The following is a 25,390-nucleotide window of genomic DNA, read 5'->3' on the forward strand; positions in this document are numbered from 1 at the left end:
GTTATTTTCATATAGTCGGACTTGAGTCCTGGAAATGGGAAGTACAATGCCTGCACTTTAAAGGAGGGGTTTGGGATATTGGCAGTTTGGAGGGATATGTTGTGTATCTTTATACGTATATGCTTCTAAACTGTTGTATTCTGAGCACCTCTGCAAAAACAGTGATAATGTGTGAGTGTGGTGAAAGTGTTGAATGATGATGAAAGTATTTTCTTTTTGGGGATTTTCTTTCTTTTTTTGGGTCACCCTGCCTCGGTGGGAGACGACCGACTTCATGAAAAAAAATATATATATATATATATATATATATATATATATATATATATATATATATATATATATATATATATATATATAATACATACATACATATATACATACATACACATATTTTTTTAACACGTCAGTCGTCTCCCACTGAGGCAGGGTGACCCAAAAAGAAAGAAAATCCCCAAAAAGAAAATGCTTTCATCATCATTCAACACTTTCACCTCACTGATACATAATCACTGTCTTTGCAGAGGCACTCAGATATGAAAGTTCAGGAGTCCCTCCAAACTGCCAATATCCCAAACCCCTCCTTCAAAGTGCAGGCATTGTACTTCCCATTTCCAGGACTCAAGTCTGGCTAACCAATATCCCTGAATCCCTTCACAAAATATCACCCTGCTCACACTCCAACAGCTTGTCAGGTCCCAAAAACCATTCGTCTCCATTCACTCCTATCTAACACACACATGCTTGCTTTAAGTCCAAGTCCCTTGCCCAGAAAACCTCCTTTACCCCCTCCCTCCTACCTTTTCAAGGATGACCCCTGCTTTTAACCTGAAGAGAGATGAGATCTTGACAGCTGTTCGAGAGCAGGTTCCCAGTCTTTTTCCTTTTATTTTTGCTGGTTACAGCAAAAATGTAATTCTTTTATTTGGCGAGCATAAAATCACATCATAGGGTGTTCAGCAGGAAGACGCACTCATTTTGTTTCTCTTCTGAATGGCAGTAAGACAACTCGCTTCCAGCTTCCAAAGCTAACTCAATATCTGGTACCTGGATGATGGCACTCTGGAAGGTATGGAAGAATCTCTGGTACAGAACCTACAACTGGTGAAGTCACAGGGAGAAGCTTTGGGACACATCCTCAATCCTTCGAAGTATGAAATCATTTCATCAGACCAGGAAGTAATTATAGCAGTGAGAACAATCTTTCCTGAAGCCTCATTACCATTTTATTGGGAGCACAGCTGGGCTGTTAGGCTACTGATATAGTCCCCGTGGAAAAACTGAATGACCTGAAGAGGATGGACGAGAGAATAAGTGATCTGGATACCAGCATTATTATTATAATCAAAGAAAGCGCTAAACTGACAAGGGTTATACAGCGCTGCGGAGCAGAAAAAAGTGCTGAGGCTATAAACAGCTAGGTGGAGAGGGGATCAGAGGTGAGGGGAGAAAAGGGCTAGAAGGGACACTAAGCGCTGTGTGTCAAAATTCCTACAGAAAGCAGTTGCTGAAAAAAAAGTAAAAAAGTGATTGTAAGTGTGGAAACCCTAGCGACATGACATCAGTGAATCCCTGGTGTTTGCCATGCTGTCTGCTCTAGCTGGTGCTCCCACAGATTTTTGTTAATACTGTGCACACCAGTGTTAAGACCCATTATATATTGATCATGCATCTCAGGCCAACCGTCTCAAATTTGGAGGCAGGAAAAATAAAATGTTGATCTGTGTGAGTAGGGGCAGGTAGCAGCTGCCTCCAAAAAAGGGAGAAAGGAGTGGGAGGTGGGGGAAATAGAAGGGAAAAAGGGTGGATGGATATAAAGTGTGGGAAGGTACTAAAGAATATAACTGAGGGAGGGTGTGGTGTGAGGTCCTGTGCCTCACCCACCAAACATGTCCAATACACTGAAGCAGCCACTACCACAACTCAACCAACGAAGCATCCTTAAGAAAATTGTAAATATTAAATCTAAATTTTTGATCAATCTCTATAAAGCAAATATGTTTTTAAATAATTAACTGGTTTTAAAGTGCCAATGTTGTAAGTAAGAAATGTCCACAGTCAGTTTATTATGGTACATGCATAAAATGAATACACTATACTTAAAATATGAATGTATTTAAAAAACTATTAATTTATAATGACTGCAATTATCATAACTGAAAATCAACATTCAGAACTATTAAGTGGTTCCATAATTCCAATATCTTAAGTGCAAAACATTGTAAAGCAGATCTTCTTAAGTTTAAGCCCTATTTAATTTTACCTGATTTGCCTATGACCTGTTTAAGTTTTTCTATTTCCACAGCCAAGCTCTGGGCCAAAAAAATACTAAGTATATCATTCAATGTTACATTAGGAGTTTTAAAACTGGAGAGCACATTTAGAATTTGTTTTATCTAAGTGTCCTGAATTTAGATGACACAGTTTAGTAAAATCTTATAAAAGTATTACTAAGTTTTTTTAACACATCGGCTCTTTCCCACCGAGACAGGGTGACCCAAAAAGAAAGAAAAACTTTCATCATCGTTCAACACTTCCACCATCATTCATACATAATCACTGTCTTAGCAGAGGCACTCAGATATGACAATTTAGATGTCATTCCAAACAGCCAACAGCAGACATTGTACTTCCCGCCTTCAGGACTCAAGTCTGGCTAACCGGTTTCCTGAATCCCTTCATAAAATATTACCCTACTCACACTCCAACAGCTCCTCAGGTCCCAAAAACCATTTGTCTCCATTCACTCCTATCTAACAGGTACATGTATGCTTGCTGGAAGTCCATGTCCCTCACCCACAAAGCCTCCTTTACCCCCCTCCCTCCAATCTTTCCTAGGACAACACCTACCCTGCCTTCCTCCCACTACAGATTTATATGCTCTCCAAGTCATTCTGCTTTGTTCCATCCTCTCTAAATGACCAAACCACCTCAACCTCTCTTCAGCCTTCTGACTAATACTTTTAGTAACTCCACACCTATTACTTTCCCACTACAAATACTCTGCATAATATTTACACCACGAGTTGCCCTTAGACATGACATCTCCACTGCCTCCAGCCTCCTCCTTGCTGCAGCATTTACAACCCGTAAATGGTTAACCTCATCCTTCATAAACCCATATGAACATATTCACTTTTTCCATACTCCCTCCCTCCAATTTGATATCCAATTTTACTTTATTTAAATTGTTTGATACCCTCATCACCTTACCCCTATCCATGTTGACTTTCAACTTTCTTCTTTTACACACCATCCCAAACTCATCCACTAACCTTTGCCACTTTTCTTTAGAATGTCCCAAAAGTACACTATCAACAGCAAAAAGTAACTGTGTCAACTCCTATTTTGTATTTGATTACCCATAATTTAATCCTACCCTCTCCCCAACACCCTAGCATTTACAGTGGAACCTCTACTTATGAGTGCCCCGATGTGCGAGTTTTTCAAGATACGAGCAGTCGCTTGGTCTATTTTTTGCTTCCAGATGCGAGTGAAATTTCAAGATGCAAGTGGTCTTCAAGGGAGGTTCCTTGATGCTGGTGAAGGGCTCTTGCTCTTGATCTAGGGAATTTGATCTCCGTTGTTTGTTGGACTATCTTATTGAAACTTAGGCAATGTATGATGGAAAGATGCTTCTTAACGTACACCAAAATTGAAAGAAATCAGACCATAAATAATGGAGTTCACTTCTCAGCCATTAGCTGCCCCTTAGCGGTATATTTTCAAATGGTTCTTATGGATGTATTCTCATTTTTTGGTCTCATTTGACAGAATGGAAGACATATTACAGAAATAGATACAAATTTGATTGGTTTCACGACAAAAAGTACCTTGAAATTGAGCTCAAAGTAGGAGAAATGTTCAACTCTTTGGCGATGTTCAAGAGTAAACAAATGACGTCACCGTGCAATACCTGTCCGACTGGCCACTCTAATATGCAGTCACGAATGAGTTGACATCATTTATACAATTATTACAATAATGCGGTAGTCTGCATAACAGTAAATCTTCTATTTTTTGTGTGAATAAAAATTAAAAATGGCAAGCAAAATTATTATTATACGAAAATAATAATAATAATAATAATAATAATAATAATAATAATAATAATAATAATAATAATAATTATTATTATTATTAGCATTATTAATTATTTTTTAATTATTATTATTTTTTATTTTATTATCACACTGGCCGATTCCCACCAAGGCAGGGTGGCCCGAAAAAGAAAAACTTTCACCATCATTCACTCCATCACTGTCTTGCCAAAACTGTACTGTAAAGCACCCTTCTGGCAAGACTGTGATGGAGTGAATGATGGTGAAAGTTTTTCTTTTTCGGGCCACCCTGCCTTGGTGGGAATCGGCCAGTGTGATAATAAAATAAAAAATAATAATAATTAAAAAATAATTAATAATGCTAATAATAATAATTAATAATAATAAAAAATAACAATAATAATAATACATATAATATGTAATACTATAATAATAATTATAATAATATGTATGTACCATGTACATATTATTATTATCAGCAGTTCACATATGCTTACAGCGCTTACCACATGGTTGAAAGAATTCTCGTGTTCTCCTTATGTTTTGTGCAGTTATTTTGCAAAATTTCTTGTTTCTAACCATGGGTCCTAAGAAAGCAAGTCCACAGCACAGTGCCAAGAAGAAGAAGAGGATGATTACCATGGATTTAAAGCAGGAAATCATTGATAAACACAGTCTAGAAGTGAGAGTTAAGGACCTGGCCAGGTAGTACCAGCAGAGCATTTCATCGATATGTACAATACTAAAGCACAAGGAGTCTATAAAGGCTATTGTGCCAGCCAGAATAGTGAAGCACAGTAGACCATCATTTAACATGGTAGTTACGTTTCTGAAAATGCAGTGCAAGGTAAAATAGTGTTTGATGCACTGAAGAACTTATGGGAAAAATAGGGTTACATTCTCGAGAGCCCTAAAAAAGCCAAACAGCTTTTTTTTAGGCCTGCACCTCTTACAAAAATAAAAGAGAATATGTAATTGTAGTTCATTATGTATTATGTTGTTTTTACTGCATAACACTACAAATGTAACAGAAATAATAGTATTTCTTATCTTAAATTGTGGGTGCTGGTGTTTGTGGATGATTGTGAAGAGAGTGGAGAGTTATGATGTGGCCTTACTGGGCTGAGGTGGATGGTAGAGGTTCTGGTACTGAAGTCAATGGTTGTACTGGAGTGTTTAACTTTAAGCCATTCAGTCCGTGATGTCAGTAAGTCAAGTCATTCAGTCCGTGATGTCAGTAAGTCAAGTCATTCAGTAAGTTAGTCAAGTCATTCAGTAAGTCAGTCACACAAACTTATGTTTGCCTCTTTTTATTGTGATGAATGGTTTGAAAAACCGACAAGTTGAAGATTGAGACACTTATGCAGCATATGGGAATCTTTATTCAGGAAACGTTTCGCCACACAGTGGCTGAACACATCGACTCCAGGCTGAGGGACTGATTACCTCATACTACTCCTCTCCTTACGCCTTCCTCTTTGTATTGGACTGATGAAGCCACTGTGTGGCGAAACGTTTCCTGAATAAAGATTCCCATGTGCTGCATAAGTGTCTCAATCTTCCACCTCTTTTTATGTGTACAAAGTAACACTTCATTACACTACAGGTTATCTCTTGTCTAATATCTTCGTTTTCTTTATTAATTCTGAGACTTAAATGCTTATACTTTTTCTTGCCACTTTTAGCAACACTGGTATGCCTACTGGGCGTCATGATTGCTTGGCAGATACAAGATATAGTAATTAAAAGATCAAAACACAATTCACAAACACAGCTAACTTGAAACAGAGAAGAAAGACTGGACGAGTATGAAGTACAAATGCTGGGGTGGTGTCGGGGGGTGGCATGGGATGGCGGGAGGTCTCCTCCGCTGATCCACAACAAGGCTGCCGCTTGAGGAAAAAGGAATTTTTTTTTCCTTCTGCAAACTGAACCGTGTTAAATTACTTTTACGATGTGTTACATAAAACCGTGCAGCAATTCTTCAATCGTGCTATACCTGAATCATGCCAAATAAATGTGTGCTAAATGACGGTCTACTGTAACAAAAATAAAAATTGTAGCAGTTAAGTTAAGTGTATTATTAAGAGTGTAGCAATTAAGCAACAGAAAAAGGCTGAAATGAAATGAACTCCTGACAGCACATGCCGCTGTGCCCAGCATCTCTTCTCCACCTCCAAGATAACAGCTGTAGAACTACATAATTTTTTTTTATATTACTATTATTATTGTTGTTTTCCTTATGAAACTGTGTAGTGATCTAATGCAGTGTGCCTCACAAACACTCTGTTTTCTGTTATAATAAGAGCATGAGGTGTGTAGTCAACAACAACAACAATGGCCGCTATGCTGCCGCGGCCACTACCACCAGCCACATATGTAATGACATATTTCATTCTAGTGTATATATCATGTTTCTATGTTATTAACCCTTTCACTGTCACAAGCCCATTTCTGAAACTGTCATTCAATGTCGAAAAATACTTGAAAAATAAAATTATTTTTTTCTTACCAAAATGTTAGGATTATTTTGCTGAGCATTTTAAGCCTAAAAAAAAATTTTGTGATCATTACTTACCAAGATACAGAGGCGTAAAGTTGGCAGAAAATGAGCCGTGTAGGTAACAGCAGCGAATGCTGCTCACCCGGTAAACTTTTTTTACTTCCATTCTAAGGTTTCTTGCTTTTTCCACTACTTTATTTTTTCAGGTAACTTATGTGGCCTGTGAGACCAAAGTAAGGTGCAATGTACATATATACACTCGTATACAACACAATAAGCGCACATAATTATCAACATACTGTTTACAAAACTTGTTTACACAAACAATACAAAAAATTGTTTATTACTGTCTTTCTATAATATATATACAAATGTACAGTCACTGGACATGTTCCTAAAAGTTCTGCAGCTTGTGGAACTCTCTGAAACATAGTTTCATACACAATGGTGTTTTACACTCCTCACACATAAAAGGAGTATGTCTGCATTTTTGTGGGCTTTTTTTGTATGTGCACAGACAAAACACCTTGTCTGAGCAGTTTTCTTCAAAGTAGGAGCAAGTTTGCCTTTTGTGTGTGTGTGTGTGGGGGGGGGGGCCTTCTAAATGTGCTGAGTCAGGGTCTGGCAGCTGTCAAAATGACATATTATATCATTACTCACTCCCCCTACCGCCTGTCAACACAATGGGGTCCGATGCTTGCTTCCCCTCCATCCTTCCTACCTAATTATCTTTCTTTCTTCTTTCACCTTCTTTCTTCCTTTTCCTTCTTTCTCTTTTTCTCTTTCTTTCTCATTCTTTCTCCTTTCTTCCTTTCTTTCTTCTGGTATCCTGGGCATTGCTTGTGGTCACAAACTCCTCAATACCATGAAATTCATCTTCACTGACACTTCCATCTGTGTTCAATCTATCACTTGGGAAAAGAAGAGGCCCAGATTTACCAGTCAGATATTTCTTACTGCTAGGCATGCTGAACAAGGACTACTGAAATGGAATTCCCACAATGCACCACTGGCTCCCCGATTTTTTTTATAGTGCGCACACTGACCTAGGAGACCCATTCTCTCACATATGGGTCTACCAGCTTTCTCCTGCTAGATTTGAAGCCGCTAGAATTTACGCATAATAATACTTCGGAAACATAGGCTCGTGAGATGTATATATACAGCCGAAACAATGAAAGAGGTAATATTGTTTATGTCATATTAGATGAATTTTGATAGATAAATAAGTCAAAGAGTTGATATTAGGGAAATACTGAAGTATTTTGTCATGCCTGGAATTCCACTGGAATGGATTAATTCCATTTCAATTAATTTAAATGAGGAAAATTGACTTGACAAACGAGCAAACTGAGATGCGAGCAAGGTCACAGAATGGATTAAACTCGTAAGTAATGATTCCACTGTACAGTGGAACCTCAAATTTCGAACTTAATCCGTTCCAGGAGCTAGTTCTAAATTCGCAAAGTCTGAAATTTGAAGCAATATTTCCCATAAGAAATAATGGAAATACAATTAATCCGTTCCAGAAACCCAAAAATATTCACAAAAAAAATACATTTTATAGAGATTAATTACAGTTTTACATACACACAACAAATGCTATAGTCTCCACGACTATGGTGCTCTTTGCACCTACTCCTAGGTTGAGGGACTGATTACCTCATTTTCTGTACATAGTTCTACTGTCTTCAAGTTATGTCCTAGAATTTGTATTGATAAAGCCACTGGATGGCGAAATGTCTACAATAAAGATACCCAGATGTTGCACATGTGTCTTAATCTCATCTTGTCGGTATTATATACCATTCGTACACATGAGTGGGAGGGGTTGGATTTGAGTGGGACTTGCACATCGGAGCTTGTTTCTTGGGTGGCATTGAAAATTGAGTTGGTCAAATGTTTGTTGGTGGGATGAATTGTAGGGGACCTGCCTAGTATGGGCCAACAGGCCTGCTGCAGTGTTCCTCCTTTCTTATGTTCTTTTTTTTTTTTTTTTTTTTTTTTTTTCAACAAGTCGGTCGTCTCCCACCGAGGCAGGGTGACCCAAAAAAAAGAAAGAAAATCCCCAAAAAGAAAATACTTTCATCATCATTCAACACTTTCACCACACTCACACACCATCACTGCTTTTGCAGAGGCGCTCAGAATACAACAGCTTAGAAGCATATACGTATAGAGATACACAACATATCCCTCCAAACTGCCAATATCCCAAACCCCTCTTTTAAAGTGCAGGCATTGTACTTCCCATTTCCAGGACTCAAGTCCGACTATATGAAAATAACCGGTTTCCCTGAATCCCTTCACTAAATATTACCCTGCTCACACTCCAACAGATCGTCAGGTCCCAAGTATCATTCGTCTCCATTCACTCCTATCTAACACGCTCATGCACGCTTGCTGGAAGTCCAAGCCCCTCACCCACAAAACCTCCTTTACCCCCTCTTTCCAACCCTTTCGAGGACGACCCCTACCCCTCTTTCCTTCCCCTATAGATTTATATGCTTTCCATGTCATTCTACTTTGATCCATTCTCTCTAAATGACCAAACCACCTCAACAACCCCTCTTCTGCCCTCTGACTAATGCTTTTATTAACTCCACACCTTCTCCTAATTTCCACACTCCGAATTTTCTGCATAATATTTACACCACACATTGCCCTTAGACAGGACATCTCCACTGCCTCCAACCGTCTCCTCGCTGCTGCATTTACCACCCAAGCTTCACATCCATATAAGAGTGTTGGTACTACTATACTTTCATACATTCCCTTCTTTGCCTCCATAGATAACTTTTTTTGACTCCACATATACCTCAACGCACCACTCACCTTTTTTCCCTCATCAATTCTATGATTAACCTCATCCTTCATAAATCCATCCGCCGACACGTCAACTCCTAAGTATCTGAAAACATTCACTTCTTCCATACTCCTCCTCCCCAATTTGATATCCAATTTTTCTTTATCTAAATCATTTGATACCCTCATCACCTTACTCTTTTCTATGTTCACTTTCAACTTTCTACCTTTACACACATTCTCAAACTCATCCACTAACCTTTGCAATTTTTCTTTAGAATCTCCCATAAGCACAGTATCATCAGCAAAAAGTAACTGTGTCAATTCCCATTTTGAATTTGATTCCCCATAATTTAATCCCACCCTTCTCCCGAACACCCTAGCATTTACTTCTTTTACAACCCCATCTATAAATATATTAAACAACCATGGTGACATTACACATCCCTGTCTAAGACCTACTTTTACCGGGAAGTATTCTCCCTCTCTTCTACACACTCTAACCTGAGCCTCACTATCCTCATAAAAGCTCTTTACAGCATTTAGTAACTTACCACCTATTCCATATACTTGCAACATCTGCCACATTGCTCCTCTATCCACTCTATCATATGCCTTTTCTAAATCCATAAATGCAATAAAAACTTCCCTACCTTTATCTAAATACTGTTCACATATATGCTTCAATGTAAACACTTGATCTACACATCCCCTACCCACTCTGAAGCCTCCTTGCTCGTCCGCAATTCTACATTCTGTCTTACCTCTAATTCTTTCAATTATAACCCTACCGTATACTTTTCCTGGTATACTCAGTAAACTTATTCCTCTATAATTTTTACAATCTCTTTTGTCCCCTTTCCCTTTATATAAAGGGACTATACATGCTCTTCGCCAATCCCTAGGTACCTTCCCCTCTTTCATACATTTATTAAACAAAAGTACCAACCACTCCAACACTATATCCCCCCCTGCTTTTAACATTTCTGTCCTGATCCCATCAGTTCCAGCTGCTTTACCCCCTTTCATTCTACGTAATGCCTCACGTACCTCCACCACACTTACATTCTGCTCTTCTTCACTCCTAAAAGATGGTATACCTCCCTGGCTAGTGCATGAAATTACCGCCTCCCTTTCTTCCTTAACATTTAAAAGTTCCTCAAAATATTCTCGCCATCTACCTAATACCTCCCTCTCCCCATCTACTAACTCCCCTACTCTGTTTTTAACTGACAAATCCATACTTTCCCTAGGCTTTCTTAACTTGTTTAACTCACTCCAAAATTTTTTCTTATTTTCATTAAAATTTCTTGACAGTGCCTCTCCCACTCTTTCATCTGCTCTCCTTTTGCACTCTCTCACCACTCTCTTCACCTTTCTTTTACTCTCCATATATTCTGCTCTTCTTATAACACTTCTGCTTTGTAAAAACCTCTCATAAGCTACCTTTTTCTCTTTTATCACACCCTTTACTTCATCATTCCACCAATCACTCCTCTTTCCTCCTGCCCCCACCCTCCTATAACCACAAACTTCTGCCCCACATTCCAATACTGCATTTTTAAAACTATTCCAACCCTCTTCAACCCCCCCCACTACTCATCTTTGCACTAGCCCACCTTTCTGCCAATAGTCGCTTATATCTCGCCCGAACTTCCTCCTCCCTTAGTTTATACACTTTCACCTCCCTCTTACTTGTTGTTGCCACCTTCCTCTTTTCCCATCTACCTCTTACTCTAACTGTAGCTACAACTAAATAATGATCCGATATATCAGCTGCCCCTCTATAAACATGTACATCCTGGAGCCTACCCATCAACCTTTTATCCACCAATACATAATCTAACAAACTACTTTCATTACGTGCTACATCATACCTTGTATATTTATTTATCCTCTTTTTCATAAAATATGTGTTACTTATTACCAAATTTCTTTCTACACATAGCTCAATTAAAGGCTCCCCATTTACATTTACCCCTGGCACCCCAAATTTACCTACTACTCCCTCCATAACATTTTTACCCACTTTAGCATTGAAATCCCCAACCACCATTACTCTCACACTTGATTCAAAACTCCCCACGCATTCACTCAACATTTCCCAGAATCTCTCTCTCTCCTCTACACTTCTCTCTTCTCCAGGTGCATACACGCTTACTATAACCCACTTTTCACATCCAATCTTTATTTTACTCCACATAATCCTTGAATTTATACATTTGTAGTCCCTCTTTTCCTGCCATAGCTTATCCTTCAACATTATTGCTACTCCTTCTTTAGCTCTAACTCTATTTGAAACCCCTGACCTAATCCCATTTATTCCTCTCCATTGAAACTCTCCCACCCCCTTCAGCTTTGTTTCACTTAAAGCCAGGACATCCAGTTTCTTCTCATTCATAACATCCACAATCATCTCTTTCTTATCATTTGCACAACATCCACGCACATTCAGACTTCCCACTTTGACAATTTTCTTCTTCTTATTCTTTTTAGTAATCTTTACAGGAAAAGGGGTTACTAGCCCATTGTTCCCGGCATTTTAGTTGACTTTTACAACACGCATAGCTTACGGAGGAAAGATTCTTATTCCACTTCCCCATGGATATAAAAGGAAAAGTAATAAGACCAAGAACTATTAAGATAAAATCAAAGAAAACTCAGATGAGTGTGTATAAATAAACGTGTACATGTATGTGTAGTGTGACCTAAGTGTAAGTAGAAGTAGCAAGACGTACCTGTAATCTTGCATATTTATGAGACAGACAAAAGACACCAGCAATCCTACCATCATGTAAAACAATTACAGGCTTTCGTTTTACACTCACTTGGCAGGACGGTAGTACCTCCCTGGGTGGTTGCTGTCTACCAACCTACTTAATATAAAATAACATTTTTACTTACCTTTATTGAAGATTGGTGATGGCATCTGGAAGATAGGGAGGAGGAGAGAGGGACTTGGGGTTATTGTCTGGAAGGAGAGTCCCCCTCCATGAGGGCTTCTGGTATCAAAGCCCTCTCTGGGATTGCTTCCCTTCTCTGTATTTTAATGCCACTAGGACCAGCTTGAGAGTCATTGGACCCCAGTCTCACAAAATAACTGTCTACAGTCCTCTGTTTCTGTCTCACAAAATAACTGTCCACAGTCGTCTGTTTCTGTCTCACAAAATAACTGTCCACAATCATCTGTTTGTCTCACAAAATAACTCCACAGTTGTCTGTTTCTGTCTCACAAAATAACTCCACAGTTGTCTGTTTCTGTCTCACAAAATAACTGTCCACAGTTGTCTGTTTCTGTCTCACAAAATAACTGTCCACAGTTGTCTGTTTCTGTCTCACAAAATAACTGTCCAAAATCATCTGTTTGTCTCACAAAATAACTCCACAGTTGTCTGTTTCTGTCTCACAAAATAACTGTCCACAATTGTCTGTTTGTCTCACAAAATAACTCCACAGTCCTCTGTTTCTGTCTCACAAAATAACTCCACAGTTGTCTGTTTCTGTCTCACAAAATAACTCCACAGTTGTCTGTTTCTGTCTCACAAAATAACTGTCCACAGTCGTCTGTTTCTGTCTCACAAAATAACTGTCCACAGTCCTCTGTACATCCTGGCAAGCTCAACAAGTCTCACTCCAATCTCATACTTCTGTATTATTTCCTTCTTCACATCTATGGTGTTTCTCACTTTCTTTACCATAGGGGTACCGCTAGCAAGTTTCTTTGGGCCCATGGCAGCTTATTTCATAGCCCCACAAGCACTAAACACAATTAAATAATCGTAAAATGTGTGAATGAGATTGCAGGTTAGTGTTCACTCAAGCATAAACAAAGCTAGACTGCTCACGGCGCCCGCGCGGGGACGTAGACAGAGCGGGCCAGCGGACAGGTCTCGTACCTGGTGGTCCAAAAATAGGGGCGCGTTTGATAATAGGGACACAGTTTGTCCGAAAAAATGGTCTTATTTTCGAAACATTCAATATGTGATACGTTCGATTTTTGAGGCTCCACTGTACTTCTTTTACAACCCCATCTAAAAATATGTTAAACAACCATGGTGACATTACATATCTCTGTCTAAGGACTACTTTTACTAGGAAATACTCTCCCTCTCTCCTACACACCCTAACCTGAGCCTCACTATCCTCATAAAAACTCTTCACAGCATTCAGTAACTTACTACCTCTTCTATACACTTCAACATCTGCCACATTGCTCCCCTATCCACCCTATCATATGCCTTTTCTAAATCCATAAATGCAATGAAAACTTCCCTACCTTTATCTAAATACTGTTCACATATATACAGTGGCCACAAAAAATCTAAACATTAACAATTTTTGGACAACAAAACAAAAAAATGCAACTTAATGTATGTACATGTATTTTATTTTCACTTTTTAGATTCCAATCAGTACTTGGTCATGTTACCATTGTTCTTTATCACCATCTGAAGTCACCTGCATATCAAAGTGTGGCGAGGGTGGAGAAGAAGGAGGCGTCTATGTTGATCCAAAGCTTCTTCAGTGCCTCCTTCAGGTCTGTGATGTTGGTGGGTCGAGTTTTCGCAATTTCATTTTTCATCACATGCCAGGCATTCTTGATAGAATTTAGGTCAGGGGAACTGCCTGGCTACTCCAAAGCACTGATATTATTGTCCTCGAGGAACTTTTTCACTCCTTTTGACTTATGGGCAGGGGCACCATCATGAATAAAATAAATCACACTTGTGAATGTTCCAAAATGTCAGCATGTGGTCCCTTAACACCTTGATATACATGTAATTACTTCCCTTCATAGTAATGTTCTTGGGAAGAAAGTACAGTCCACCTCTGCCCTTATAACCACTAAAAGCACCCAAGACCATAATACTCTCAGGGTGCTTCACTGTCTTCATGGCATACTGCGGGTCATAACGAGACACACCACTGGGACCATGGATGATCTTAGAGCTGCTCCTGATGAGCCTGAAGGTACTCCCGTCACTGAACATCACCTTTTGCCACTGGTCTGAGGTCCAATCCTTGTACTTCTTGCAGAACTGAAGCCGTTTCTTCTTCATGGCTTCACTTAGCATGGGCTGCTTGACAGCACATCGAGCAGGGATTTTCAGATCCTTCTGCAGTTGGTGCTGAATGGTTCGCACTGCAACGTCTTTCAGGAGTACAGGATGCTTTTTCTTGAGGTCTGCACCTGTTATGGCAGGATCTGACAACACTTCCCTCTTCAGGATCTTGTCTGTGCCAAAAGAAGTCTTTTTGGGGGCCCCAGGCCCCACTTTCCTAGGTGGCACAGTGCCAGGTGGGAGAGGCAACTGCTTTCTTGAGGTTGTAAATTGCCATGCTAATCACCTTCAGGTCTGTAGCTATGCATATCACAGACATGCCTTGCTCTAATAGGGTGAGTGCACGAGTCTTCTCTACAATTGAAAGTTTAGTTCGACCCATTCTGACCATTTGGAGCAGAGCTATAGCATGGCAAAGTTCATGATCAAGTGAAAAAAAATGGGCAATGAGTAACAATGTAACAATCTTCCTTCATCGTCCAGCTCTGGAAGAGCACTAAGTGTGGGGTGGTGGGGAACATTGGAGCAAGATGGGCTCCAGTACACTAAGTTATCACAAGCTCTGCCCACTTTTCTTATTGCATAAATTCAAGTGAAATGTATACACCAATATCTAGTGTATGGATTTTTTTTTTTTTTGCATTGGAAATGTATAAATTTTTCTTGCAGCCACTGTACTTCAATGTAAACACTTGATTTACACATTCCCTACCCATTCTAAAACCTTCTTGTTCATCTGCAATCCTACTCTCTGTTATTAATGCTAAATATTTTTTTAAGTCATCAGCTGTTTCCTTCTGACGCAGGGTGACCTGAAAAAGAAATAATACTTTAATCGTGCACTAAACCTGTGAGAGTGACAGTGCCAAGAAATTAATTAATGATAAAATTATATAACAAGGACAATTATACAGTATATAATCTGAATATAACATGTATTATTAGTGTTAATAAGAACAAAATATTTTTTCAACAAACATGCTCAAGTTGTTGGAAGACAGTGAGGACTTGCCTAAGAAGAGATATCTACTGCTGGTGACTCTCTTGTAATGTGTTCGGCAATCTTATTTTTTCTTGCTTGCACTCCTCCAATAATTTGATTACTTCCCCTCGTCTGGATTCTCCATCTAGACCATTATTACCAACAGATGGAATATTTGATTCATTTTCAAAATTATCCAAGCCAGTTTCTTCACATTCATTGTCTTCTGATTCTGTGTTTATTCTGGAGTGATGTGAAGGAGTGAATGATGAGGAACTAGAGTTCTTTTCAAATTTGATTATAGGATATTTATCATTAGAATGTGATACCTTCATTTTTTTAATAGAGTTTACGGTATCTGAATGAACCAATATCCTTGGAATGTACATGTGTGTAAGACCAGCTGGAAGTTTACAATTAGGGGGATAATAGAGTCTGATGATTCGAGGTGGAATAACTCCTTGCACAGTACTGCATTCAATTAATGTGGCCTTTTTACTTTTAGATACATTTAATATCATTACCTGCACTTTATCCTCCTGTGAATCACACTGCAAAATATAGGTAGATTTCTCTGATGGAGTACTCTGAGAAGTTATCATTACTGTGGTAGATAATGTAGGCATGTCCTGTACTTCATCAGCTGGTCGTTTCTTAACCTCTTTAAATTTTAATGGCTTTTTGTTTAATGATGAAACTGTAGCTGAAATTCTTACAAATTCCAAATCATTTGGTTTTTTCTTAATACTGACAGATGATGCACTACTAACTTCCTCCTCTTTCGTCTCTCGTTTTTCATCAGTAGAGATCTTAACACTTTTGTTTTTAGTTTCCATCATACTCAATTCAGGAACTTTGGGCACACCCACATTTTGGTTATCTTTTATCATCTTCTGTGGACTATCTCTTGGTGAATGCTCTTCACATACACTCTGTGACAGAGGTGTTTCTGTCCATGTTGTTTTTACTGCTTCCACAGATGATGGGCTAACAACTTCCTGCTCTTTCATTTCTCGTTTTTCATCAGTCGAGATCTCGTCATGACAGTTCTTAGGGGCTAACAGCTGTGGTACATTAACCTGAACATCTGAAAATATATTTCCTGTAGTGCTTTTGTTTTTAGTTTCCATCATACTGGCTTCAAGAATTTTGGGCACACCCACATTTTGATTATCTTTTATCATCTTATGTGGACTTTCTCTTGGTGAATGCTCTTCACATACACTCTGTGACAGAGGTGTTTCGGTCCGTGTTGTTTTCGTTGCTCCCACAGATGATGCACTAACAACAGTACTAACAACTCCCTCCTCTTTCATCTCTCGTTTTTCATCAGTAGAGATCTTGTCATGATGTTTCTTAGGATCTAACAGCTGTGGTGCATTAACCTGAACATCTGAAAGTATATTCCCTGTAGCACTTTTGTTTTTAGTTTCCATCATACCGACTTCAGGAATTTTGGGCACACCCACATTTTGGTTATCTTTTACCATCTGTTGACTTTCTTTTGGTGAATGCTCGTCACATACACTCTGTGACAGAGGTGTTTTGGTCAGTGTTGTTTTTGTTTTTGCTGCTTCCACAGATGATGCACTAACCACTTCCTCTTTCAACTCTCGTTTTTCATCACTAGAGGTCTTGTCATGATGTTTCTTAGGGTCTAACGGCTGTGGTACATTAACCTGAACATATGAAAGCATATTCCCTGCAGCACTTTTGTTTTTAGTTTCCATCATACCGACTTCAGGAATTTTGGGCACACCCACATTTTGGTTATCTTTTATCATATTCTGTGGACTTTCTCTTGGTAAATGCTCTTCACATACACTCTGTGACAGAGGTGTTTCGGCCTGTGTTGTTTTTATTTTTGCTGCTTCTACAGACGATGCACTAACAACTTCCTCCTCTTTTGTCTCTCGTTTTTCATCAGTAGAGGTCTTGTCATGATGTTTCTTAGGGTCTAACAGCTGTGGTACATTAATCCGAAAGTATGAAAGCATATTCCATAAAGCATTTTTGTTTTTAGTTTCTTTCATACTGGCTTCAGGAATTTTGGGCACACCCACGTTTTGGTTATCTTTTGTCATATTCTGTGGACTTTCTCTTGGTGAATGCTCTTCACATACACTCTGTGACAGAGGTGTTTTGGTCTGTTTTGTTTTTGTTTTTGCTGCTTCTACAGACGATGCACTAACAACTTCCTCCTCTTTCCTCTCTAGTTTTTCATCAGTAGAGATCTTGTCATGGCATTTCTTGGGATCTAACAGCTGTGGTACATTAACCTGAACATATGAAAGCATATGCTCTTCGGTCCTTTCTGCTTCCACAGACGTTTTTATAAGACTACTCTGGATGTGTTGCTTTCTTTTTTTTTTCCAGTTAGGATTATTGACAGTATAATAATAAAACAGATTGGGGTTTAGCATACAAGGCATCAATAAATAGATAAGATTAATCTGTTCAGCAAGTTGCTTGTAACCTCCATGTTTGAATGCTGTTACAACATAGCGCCACTGATTTTGGCACTGCAGAGGAGTTTTTTTAAACCCATTCAATTTTAACTCAGTGCTGGCTAACTTTGGCATGGTCCTTGCAACTAACAGTAGATTACGAGGCACTATCTCCCAGGAGATGACAGAGTCTGTCAATAACTGTAATTCTTCAACTCTCCAAGCACATGCCTGATAAAAAAGATGACATTAATTCAAATAACATTACAATATTAATTCTGTAATGGGGAAGTGGTAAAGAATCATTCATCCATAAGTCATGTGTGTCATAAGAGGCAACTAAAGTGCCGGGAGAAAGAGGCTAGTTTTAAAATTAAAGATAACATCATGTAAAACAAGAAAATTAAAAGTGAATATAGGAAAAAGTAAGGTGATGAGGAAAACAAGAAAATTAAGTAACAAGAGATGGGATATCAGATTGGAGGGAGAGAGTATGGAGGTGAATGTATTCAGATACAGCCTCTCCTCACTTAACGAAGGAGTTCTGTTCCTAAGATCACATCGTTAAACAAATTCGTCGCAATGTGAGAAGCATGCTATAATGGTAATGGGTTTGTGTCAACCATCTTTGATATTGTTTTATTGTCACCTTTGTACCATTTATAGCATTTCTTGTATATTTTTATATGTTTACACAGTAGTGTACTGTATACTGTAATAAATATAGTAGTAGATATCAGCTCTAATATACAGTAGGGCCCAGCTTTATAACGTTCTGCTTTTTTGTCATTCCGCTAATACAGACATTTCAAATTATGACCAAAACTCGCGATACGGCTCCCCCCACCTGACTTTCTAATGTGGTCATCGTGCCCCACCCAGTTTGTTTACATTCTCCGTGAGCTCTGTAAGCACCAAGTCTCTCCATCATGTCTGAAAACTCCAAAATTTCAAGTACAGTGGACCCCCGGTTAACGATATTTTTTCACTCCATAAGTATGTTCAGGTGCCAGTACTGACCGAATTTATTCCCATAAGGAATATTGTGAAGTAGATTATTCCTTTCAGACCCCCAAACATACACGTACAAACGCACTTACATAAATACACTTACATAATTGGTCGCATTTGGAGGTAATCGTTATGCGGGGGTCCACTGTATTTTTAAAAGTTATTTCATATTTCATATATACTCTGATAATTAAACTTACGTATACCTGTACCTAAATAAACTTACACACTGTGCTGGCATGCAGGTACACATTAAAATCAGTAAGAGTGTCTTATATCTCGAGATGCCATATTAGTAATGATAATAATAATACTGGTATAAACCTTGGTTTATATAATACTAAATAATAATCACAGTCTCATTAACCCTTTGACTGTTTCGGCCATATATATGCGTCTTACGAGCCAGTGTTTTGGACATATATATGTATATACACCTACCATCCAACTTACGACCTGCTCGACATACGTCCACTCGACTTACAACCGTACATCTGGCAGCTGGGCTGGGCCGGCTGATACATGCCACTGTACAATATTTGACGATACTCGCGACGGCAATGTGCCATACAGGCAGCATCAGTCTGAGTTATCCTTCCCTATCAACAGTATCATACTTACTGTATTAACACTTTCAGGGTTTCCGACGTACTAGTATGGCTTACGCACCAGGGTTATTGATGTCCTAGTATGCCTACATTCTAGCACCATAAAATCTAGCAAGAGAAAGCTGGTAAGCCTACACATGAAAGAATGGGTGTATGTGATCAGTGTGCGCAGTATACAAAAAATCATGCAGCACACAGTGCGTAATGAGAAAAAAAACTGACAGTGTTTTTGGTTTAACACTTTCAGGGTTGGCAGAGCCTCTCCTAAACTTGTTCTCAGGGTCGGAAATTTTTCGGAAAAAAAAAAAAAAAAAAAATCTTACAAAAATATAGAGAATCTTTTCCCAATCATAATGACACCAAAAGCATGAAATTTGATGGAAAACTTACAAAATTATGCTCTTGTGAAGTTAGCAGTCTCCACGATGTTTACGCATCGGCGATATCGCCCACTTTGAGCCCTATTTTTGGCCAATTCCAATGTACCAGTCAACAAAAATCATACCTATTTTGCGAGAACTCCATTTTTTCTATCGAATGAGTACAAGAAACCACCCATTTACCGATTTCCACTATCCAATAATGTGGTCAGAAATTGGCAATTTTGCCAATTTCACACAAATTTCAAAAGATCCCAATTTCCAAATAGGGTCCAGAATAAACAAGACAAGACATTTTTGGCACTAAAATAACATTTCCTCTGTTCATTACTCATGTCCCCAGGCCTCTGTTATATTTCTTTTGCCTTCCACTTTGAATTTTTATTCTCACAAAAAAATAGAAGATTTATGTTATGCAGACCACTGAATTGGTGTAGAAGTGGCATAGAAATGGTATAAATAATATAAGGGCACTTGTGTATTGGACGTGTATTGAACACGCGGCATGATTTGTTTACCTTTGAGCTTTGGCAAAAATCGAACATTTCTGCTAATTTGAGCTCAATTTCAAGGTACTTTTCATAGAGAAACCACTCAAAATAATCTCAATTTCCATAATATGTCTTCCATTCTATAAAATGAGACCAGGAAAACTAGAATACAACAATAAATAGTATACGTAAATACACTGCAAAGTCGCTGTTTTAAACCAAAAACACAGTCGGAGTTTTTTTTTTTTCTCATTATGTATCTATTGTTTTAACCTGCTTACTTTTAGCCCTCGCCATGGTTCCAATGAATAAAAGAAATGCTTCTCATTATGTAAAGCACCTACACAGTACATTATCCATTAAAGATAAGGTGGCTTTGAAGCCACTGTCGGTTGCTATGAGCTCATTCTCATGATGCAGGAGAATATGCTTTATTATTACGCTAATATCAACACTACAGCTTATTTGACTACAACAATTGATCTAATATGACATAATAAACAATATAAATAACATAAAACATGTTAAATACTCAAGAATAAATAATATTTGGCATAACTCCGAGCAGTTCGACGGAGGTGTGAAGAAGATACGAGATACAAGTACCATTCTCCTATCCCTGTCTTGGGGCTTATATTAGAGAAAACGGAGTGTAGCACAGGGCTAACTGTGATATATACTCGTACTGCACCATAAACCTGAAACAAAAAAGTTATTTTCTCTATACAGACTATCACACATGTATAGAGAACTCAGGATAACCCAAAAAAGTCAATGTAGCTTACTTCTAGTACCTGCCTTGGCTTACCCATATATGATTTTTGGTAAATATTCGATTCCCAGCCAGGGTAGAAACATTAGGCGTGTTTCTTGACACCTGTTGTCTATGTTTGCCCATCAGTAAATGGGTACCTGGGTGTTAGTCAATTAGTGTGGGTGTTATCCTGGGACACTGACCTAATTTTCTTGAAATACACCTGCCATCCGACTTACGACCTGCTCGACTTACGACCACTCGACTTACGACCGTGTTTTTTTGCCAAATTTCTGGGAAATAAACAACTATTTGTGTTGTACACAGTGTTTATCCTAAACCTTACAGTATAAAATACAGTACTAACAGCATAAAAAGTAAAGTAAAACATGAAATACCAAAATAAAACAAAATAAAGTTATTACAAAAATGTGATGTTGATATTCAGTAGTAAAGTTCGACTTACGTCCATTTCGACTTACGACCAGTTTCTCGGAACCGAACTCGGTCGTAAGTAGGGTGGTAGGTGTACTTTGCATAACAAGCGGCTTTCTATATATTAGTACAGGTCCGCCATCACAAATCTGGCAATCAGTTATTCGGTTCCTTCAGTTATTCGGCACTAATTTTGGCTAGCATAATTTCAAATTTCCAGGGTCGCCACATCAACCTGCTGGTACTGTTTGGTGGCGCTACTTGCTGCATAAGTCATTTCAATTTCTTTTTCTCCATTTATTGTTTTAACCTGCTTACTTTTAGCCCTAGCCATGGCTCCAATGAATAAAAGAAATGCTTCTCATTATGTAAAGCACCTACACAGTACATTACCCATTAAAGATAAGGTGGCTTTGAAGCCACTGTCAGTTGCCATGAGTTCAGTCTCATGAAGCAGGAGAATATGCTTTATTATTACAGTAATATCAACACTATAGCTTATTTGCCTATCACAACTGATCTAATATGACGTAAGAAACAATATAAATAACATAAAACATGTTAAATACTCCAGAATGAATAATATTTGGCATAACACCGAGCAGTTCGATGGAGGTATGAAGAGGATATGGTATACAAATACCATTCTCCTATCCCTGTCTTGGGGGCTTATATTAGAGAAAACGTAGCGTAGCACAGGGCTAATTGTGATCCACACTCGTACTGCACCATAAACCTGAAACAAAAAAGTTATTTTCTCTTTAAAGATTATCACACATAGCAGCATATGTGTAGAGAACCTAGGATAACCCAAAAAAAAGTCAACATGGCTTATTTTTAGTACCTGGCTTTGGTAAGCCATATATGATTTTTGATAAATATTCGATTCCCAGCCAGGGTAGAAACATTAGGCGTGTTTCTTTACAGCTGTTGTCTATGTTTACCCATCAGTAAATGGGTACCTGGGTGTTAGCCGACTAGTGTGGGTGTTACCCTGGGACACTGACCTAATTTTCTTGAAATACTCTGCATAACAAGCAGCTTTCTATACAATAGTATGTCACTGATGTCAGCTAGGCCTGTATACCTTGTACATGTACATGTAGTAAATAAAGATATTTATTATTATATTATTATTTTCTCAGTTGTTTGTTGGGTTATCTTATTCAAACTTGAGCAATGTATGATGGAAAGATACTTCTTAACGTACACCAAAAATGAAAGAAATCAGACCATAAATAGTGGAGTTCACTTCTCAGCCATTAGCGGTATATTTTTGTATGGTTTTTATGGTTATACACCTACCATCCGACTTAGACCTGCTCAACATACGTCCACTCAGCTTACAACCGTGCATCTGGCAGCTGGGCTGGGCCGGTTGATGCACACCACTGTATAATATTTGACAATACTCGCGGCGGCAATGCGTCATGCAGGCAGCATCAGTTTGAGTAGCCCTGTCCTATCTGCAGCATCATATTGTATTAACTGTACTAACTGGACAGTAAATTTCACAATGGCCCCTAAGATGAAGTCTGAATCTTGCACTGGAGATTGTGGCAAGAATTCTCTATTTGTTTTCAGTGTTGCACATAAACCTGTCTGTATCTGTCTGCCTGTATATCTGTGTCTGTCTGTATCTCTGTGTGTCTGTCTTTCTGTCTACCTGTGTCTTTATGTCTACCTGTGTCTGTCTTTGTCTACCTCTGTGTCTGTCTTTCTGTCTACCTGTATGTCTGTCTTTATGTCTACTTGTGTGTCTGTCTACCTGTGTCTCTCTTTATGTCTACTTGTGTGTCTGTCTACCTGTGTCTCTCTTTCTGTCTACCTGTGTGTCTGTCTACCTGTGTCTCTTTCTGTCTACCTGTGTGTGTCTTTCTGTCTGTGTGTGTCTGTCTTTCTGTCTACCTGTGTGTCTGTCTACCTGTGTCTGTCTTTCTGTCTGCTTGTCTGTCTCAGAGCCACTCATTAAGAGTGTAATTGATCATGAAGATGCCATATTAATAATGATAATAACACAATAATAATCACTGTGGCGCATTAAATATGTATAAAACGTTAATATAGACATTTTGCTTTATCCATCTATGATTTTTGTTCAAAATTATATAATAAACATGCTACATAACATATAGACATATAAATTAACAAGTATGAGATGTTTTTCTGGTCGGCTTGACAGAGTGAACAGAAACCATTCGTGTCCGGGTTGGTAACAACAACAACGTTTGTTTACATAACTTGTGAATCTTCTACCCTCTCATTCTCTCTCTCATTTATTCATTTAATCTTGTTTACTCACCTCTCACTCTACATTAAGACTACAGTTATTTTAAGGTAAGTAATGAGTGGACATGATTATTATATTACAGTTTAATAATAATGTTATTATTAATATTAGCACATATGTATTATTGCAATAATAATAATAATAATAATTATTATTATTATTAATTTAGGGCACTGGAGCACAGAACCACTGTATAGCACTTTGTCTGGATATTTTTTTTTTATTAACACACTGGCCAATCCCCAGCAAGGCAGGGTGGCCCGAAAAAAGAAAAACTTTCACCATCATTCACTCCATCACTGTCTTGCCAGAAGGGTGCTTTACACTACAGTTTTTAACTGCAACATTAACACCCCTCCTTCAGAGTGCAGGCACTGTACTTCCCAACTCCAGGACTCAAGTCTGGCCTGCTGGTTTCCCTGAATCCCTTCATAAATGTTACTTTGCTCACACTCCAACAGCACGTCAAGTATTAAAAACCATTTGTCTCCATTCACTCCTATCAAACCCGCTCACACATGCCTGCTGAAAATCCAAGCCCCTTGCACACAAAACCTCCTTTACCCCCTCCCTCCAACCTTTCCTAGGCCGACCCCTACCCCGCCTTCCTTCCACTACAGACTGATACACTCTTGAAGTCATTCCGTTTCACTCCATTCTCTCTACATGTCCGAACCACCTCAACAACCCTTCCTCAGCCCTCTGGACAACAGTTTTGGCAATCCCGCACCTCCTCCTAACTTCCAAACTATGAATTCTCTGCATTATATTCACACCACACATTGCCCTCAGACATGACATCTCCACTGCCTCCAGCCTTCTCCTCGCTGCAACATTCATCACCCATGCTTCACATCCATACAGGAACATTGGTAAAACTATACTCTCATACATTCCCCTCTTTGCTTCCAGGGACAAAGTTCTTTGTCTCCACAGACTCCTAAGTGCATCGCTCACACTTTTCCCCTCATCAATTCTATGATTCACCTCATCTTTCATAGACCCATCCGCTGACACGTCCACTCCCAAATATCTGAATACATTCACCTCCTCCATACTCTCTCCCTTCAATCCGATATCCAATCTTTCATCACCTAATCTTTTTGTTACCCTCATAACCTTACTCTTTCCTGTATTCACTTTCAATTTTCTTCTTTTACATACCCTACCAAATTCATCCACCAACCTCTGCAACTTCTCTTCAGAATCACCCAAGAGCACAGTGTCATCAGCAAAGAGCAACTGTGACAACTCCCACTTTATGTGTGATTCTTTATCATTTAACTAGGTACCTTATCGTCTTCCATACATTTATTAAATAATAGCACCAACCACTCCAAAACTATATCCCCACCTGCTTTTAACATTTCTATCTTTATCCCATTACTCCCAGCTGCCTTACCCCCTTTCATTTTACCTACTGCCTCACGAACTTCCCCCACACTCACAGCTGGCTCTTCCTCACTCCTACAAGATGTTATTCCTCCTTGCCCTATACACGAAATCACAGCTTCCCTATCTTCATCAACATTCAACAATTCCTCAAAATATTCCCTTCATCTT

General features: G+C 38.7%; 1 protein-coding gene across 1 annotated transcript in view; it reads right to left on the minus strand.

Annotated features, from left to right (window-relative positions):
- The window catches only part of LOC128685938 (uncharacterized), a gene marked incomplete at its 5' end in the record, with an annotated part of 637,739 nt that overhangs the window by 71,086 nt on the left and 541,263 nt on the right, over positions 1 to 25,390 (minus strand). Inside the window, 3 exon segments of the mRNA XM_070083119.1 lie at positions 14,153 to 14,685; positions 15,108 to 15,241; positions 15,408 to 18,089. Coding sequence (XP_069939220.1) covers positions 14,153 to 14,685; positions 15,108 to 15,241; positions 15,408 to 18,089 — 3,349 coding nt within the window.

The sequence above is a fragment of the Cherax quadricarinatus genome, chromosome 9 (genome assembly GCF_038502225.1).
Source record: "Cherax quadricarinatus isolate ZL_2023a chromosome 9, ASM3850222v1, whole genome shotgun sequence".
NCBI lineage: Eukaryota > Metazoa > Arthropoda > Malacostraca > Decapoda > Parastacidae > Cherax > Cherax quadricarinatus.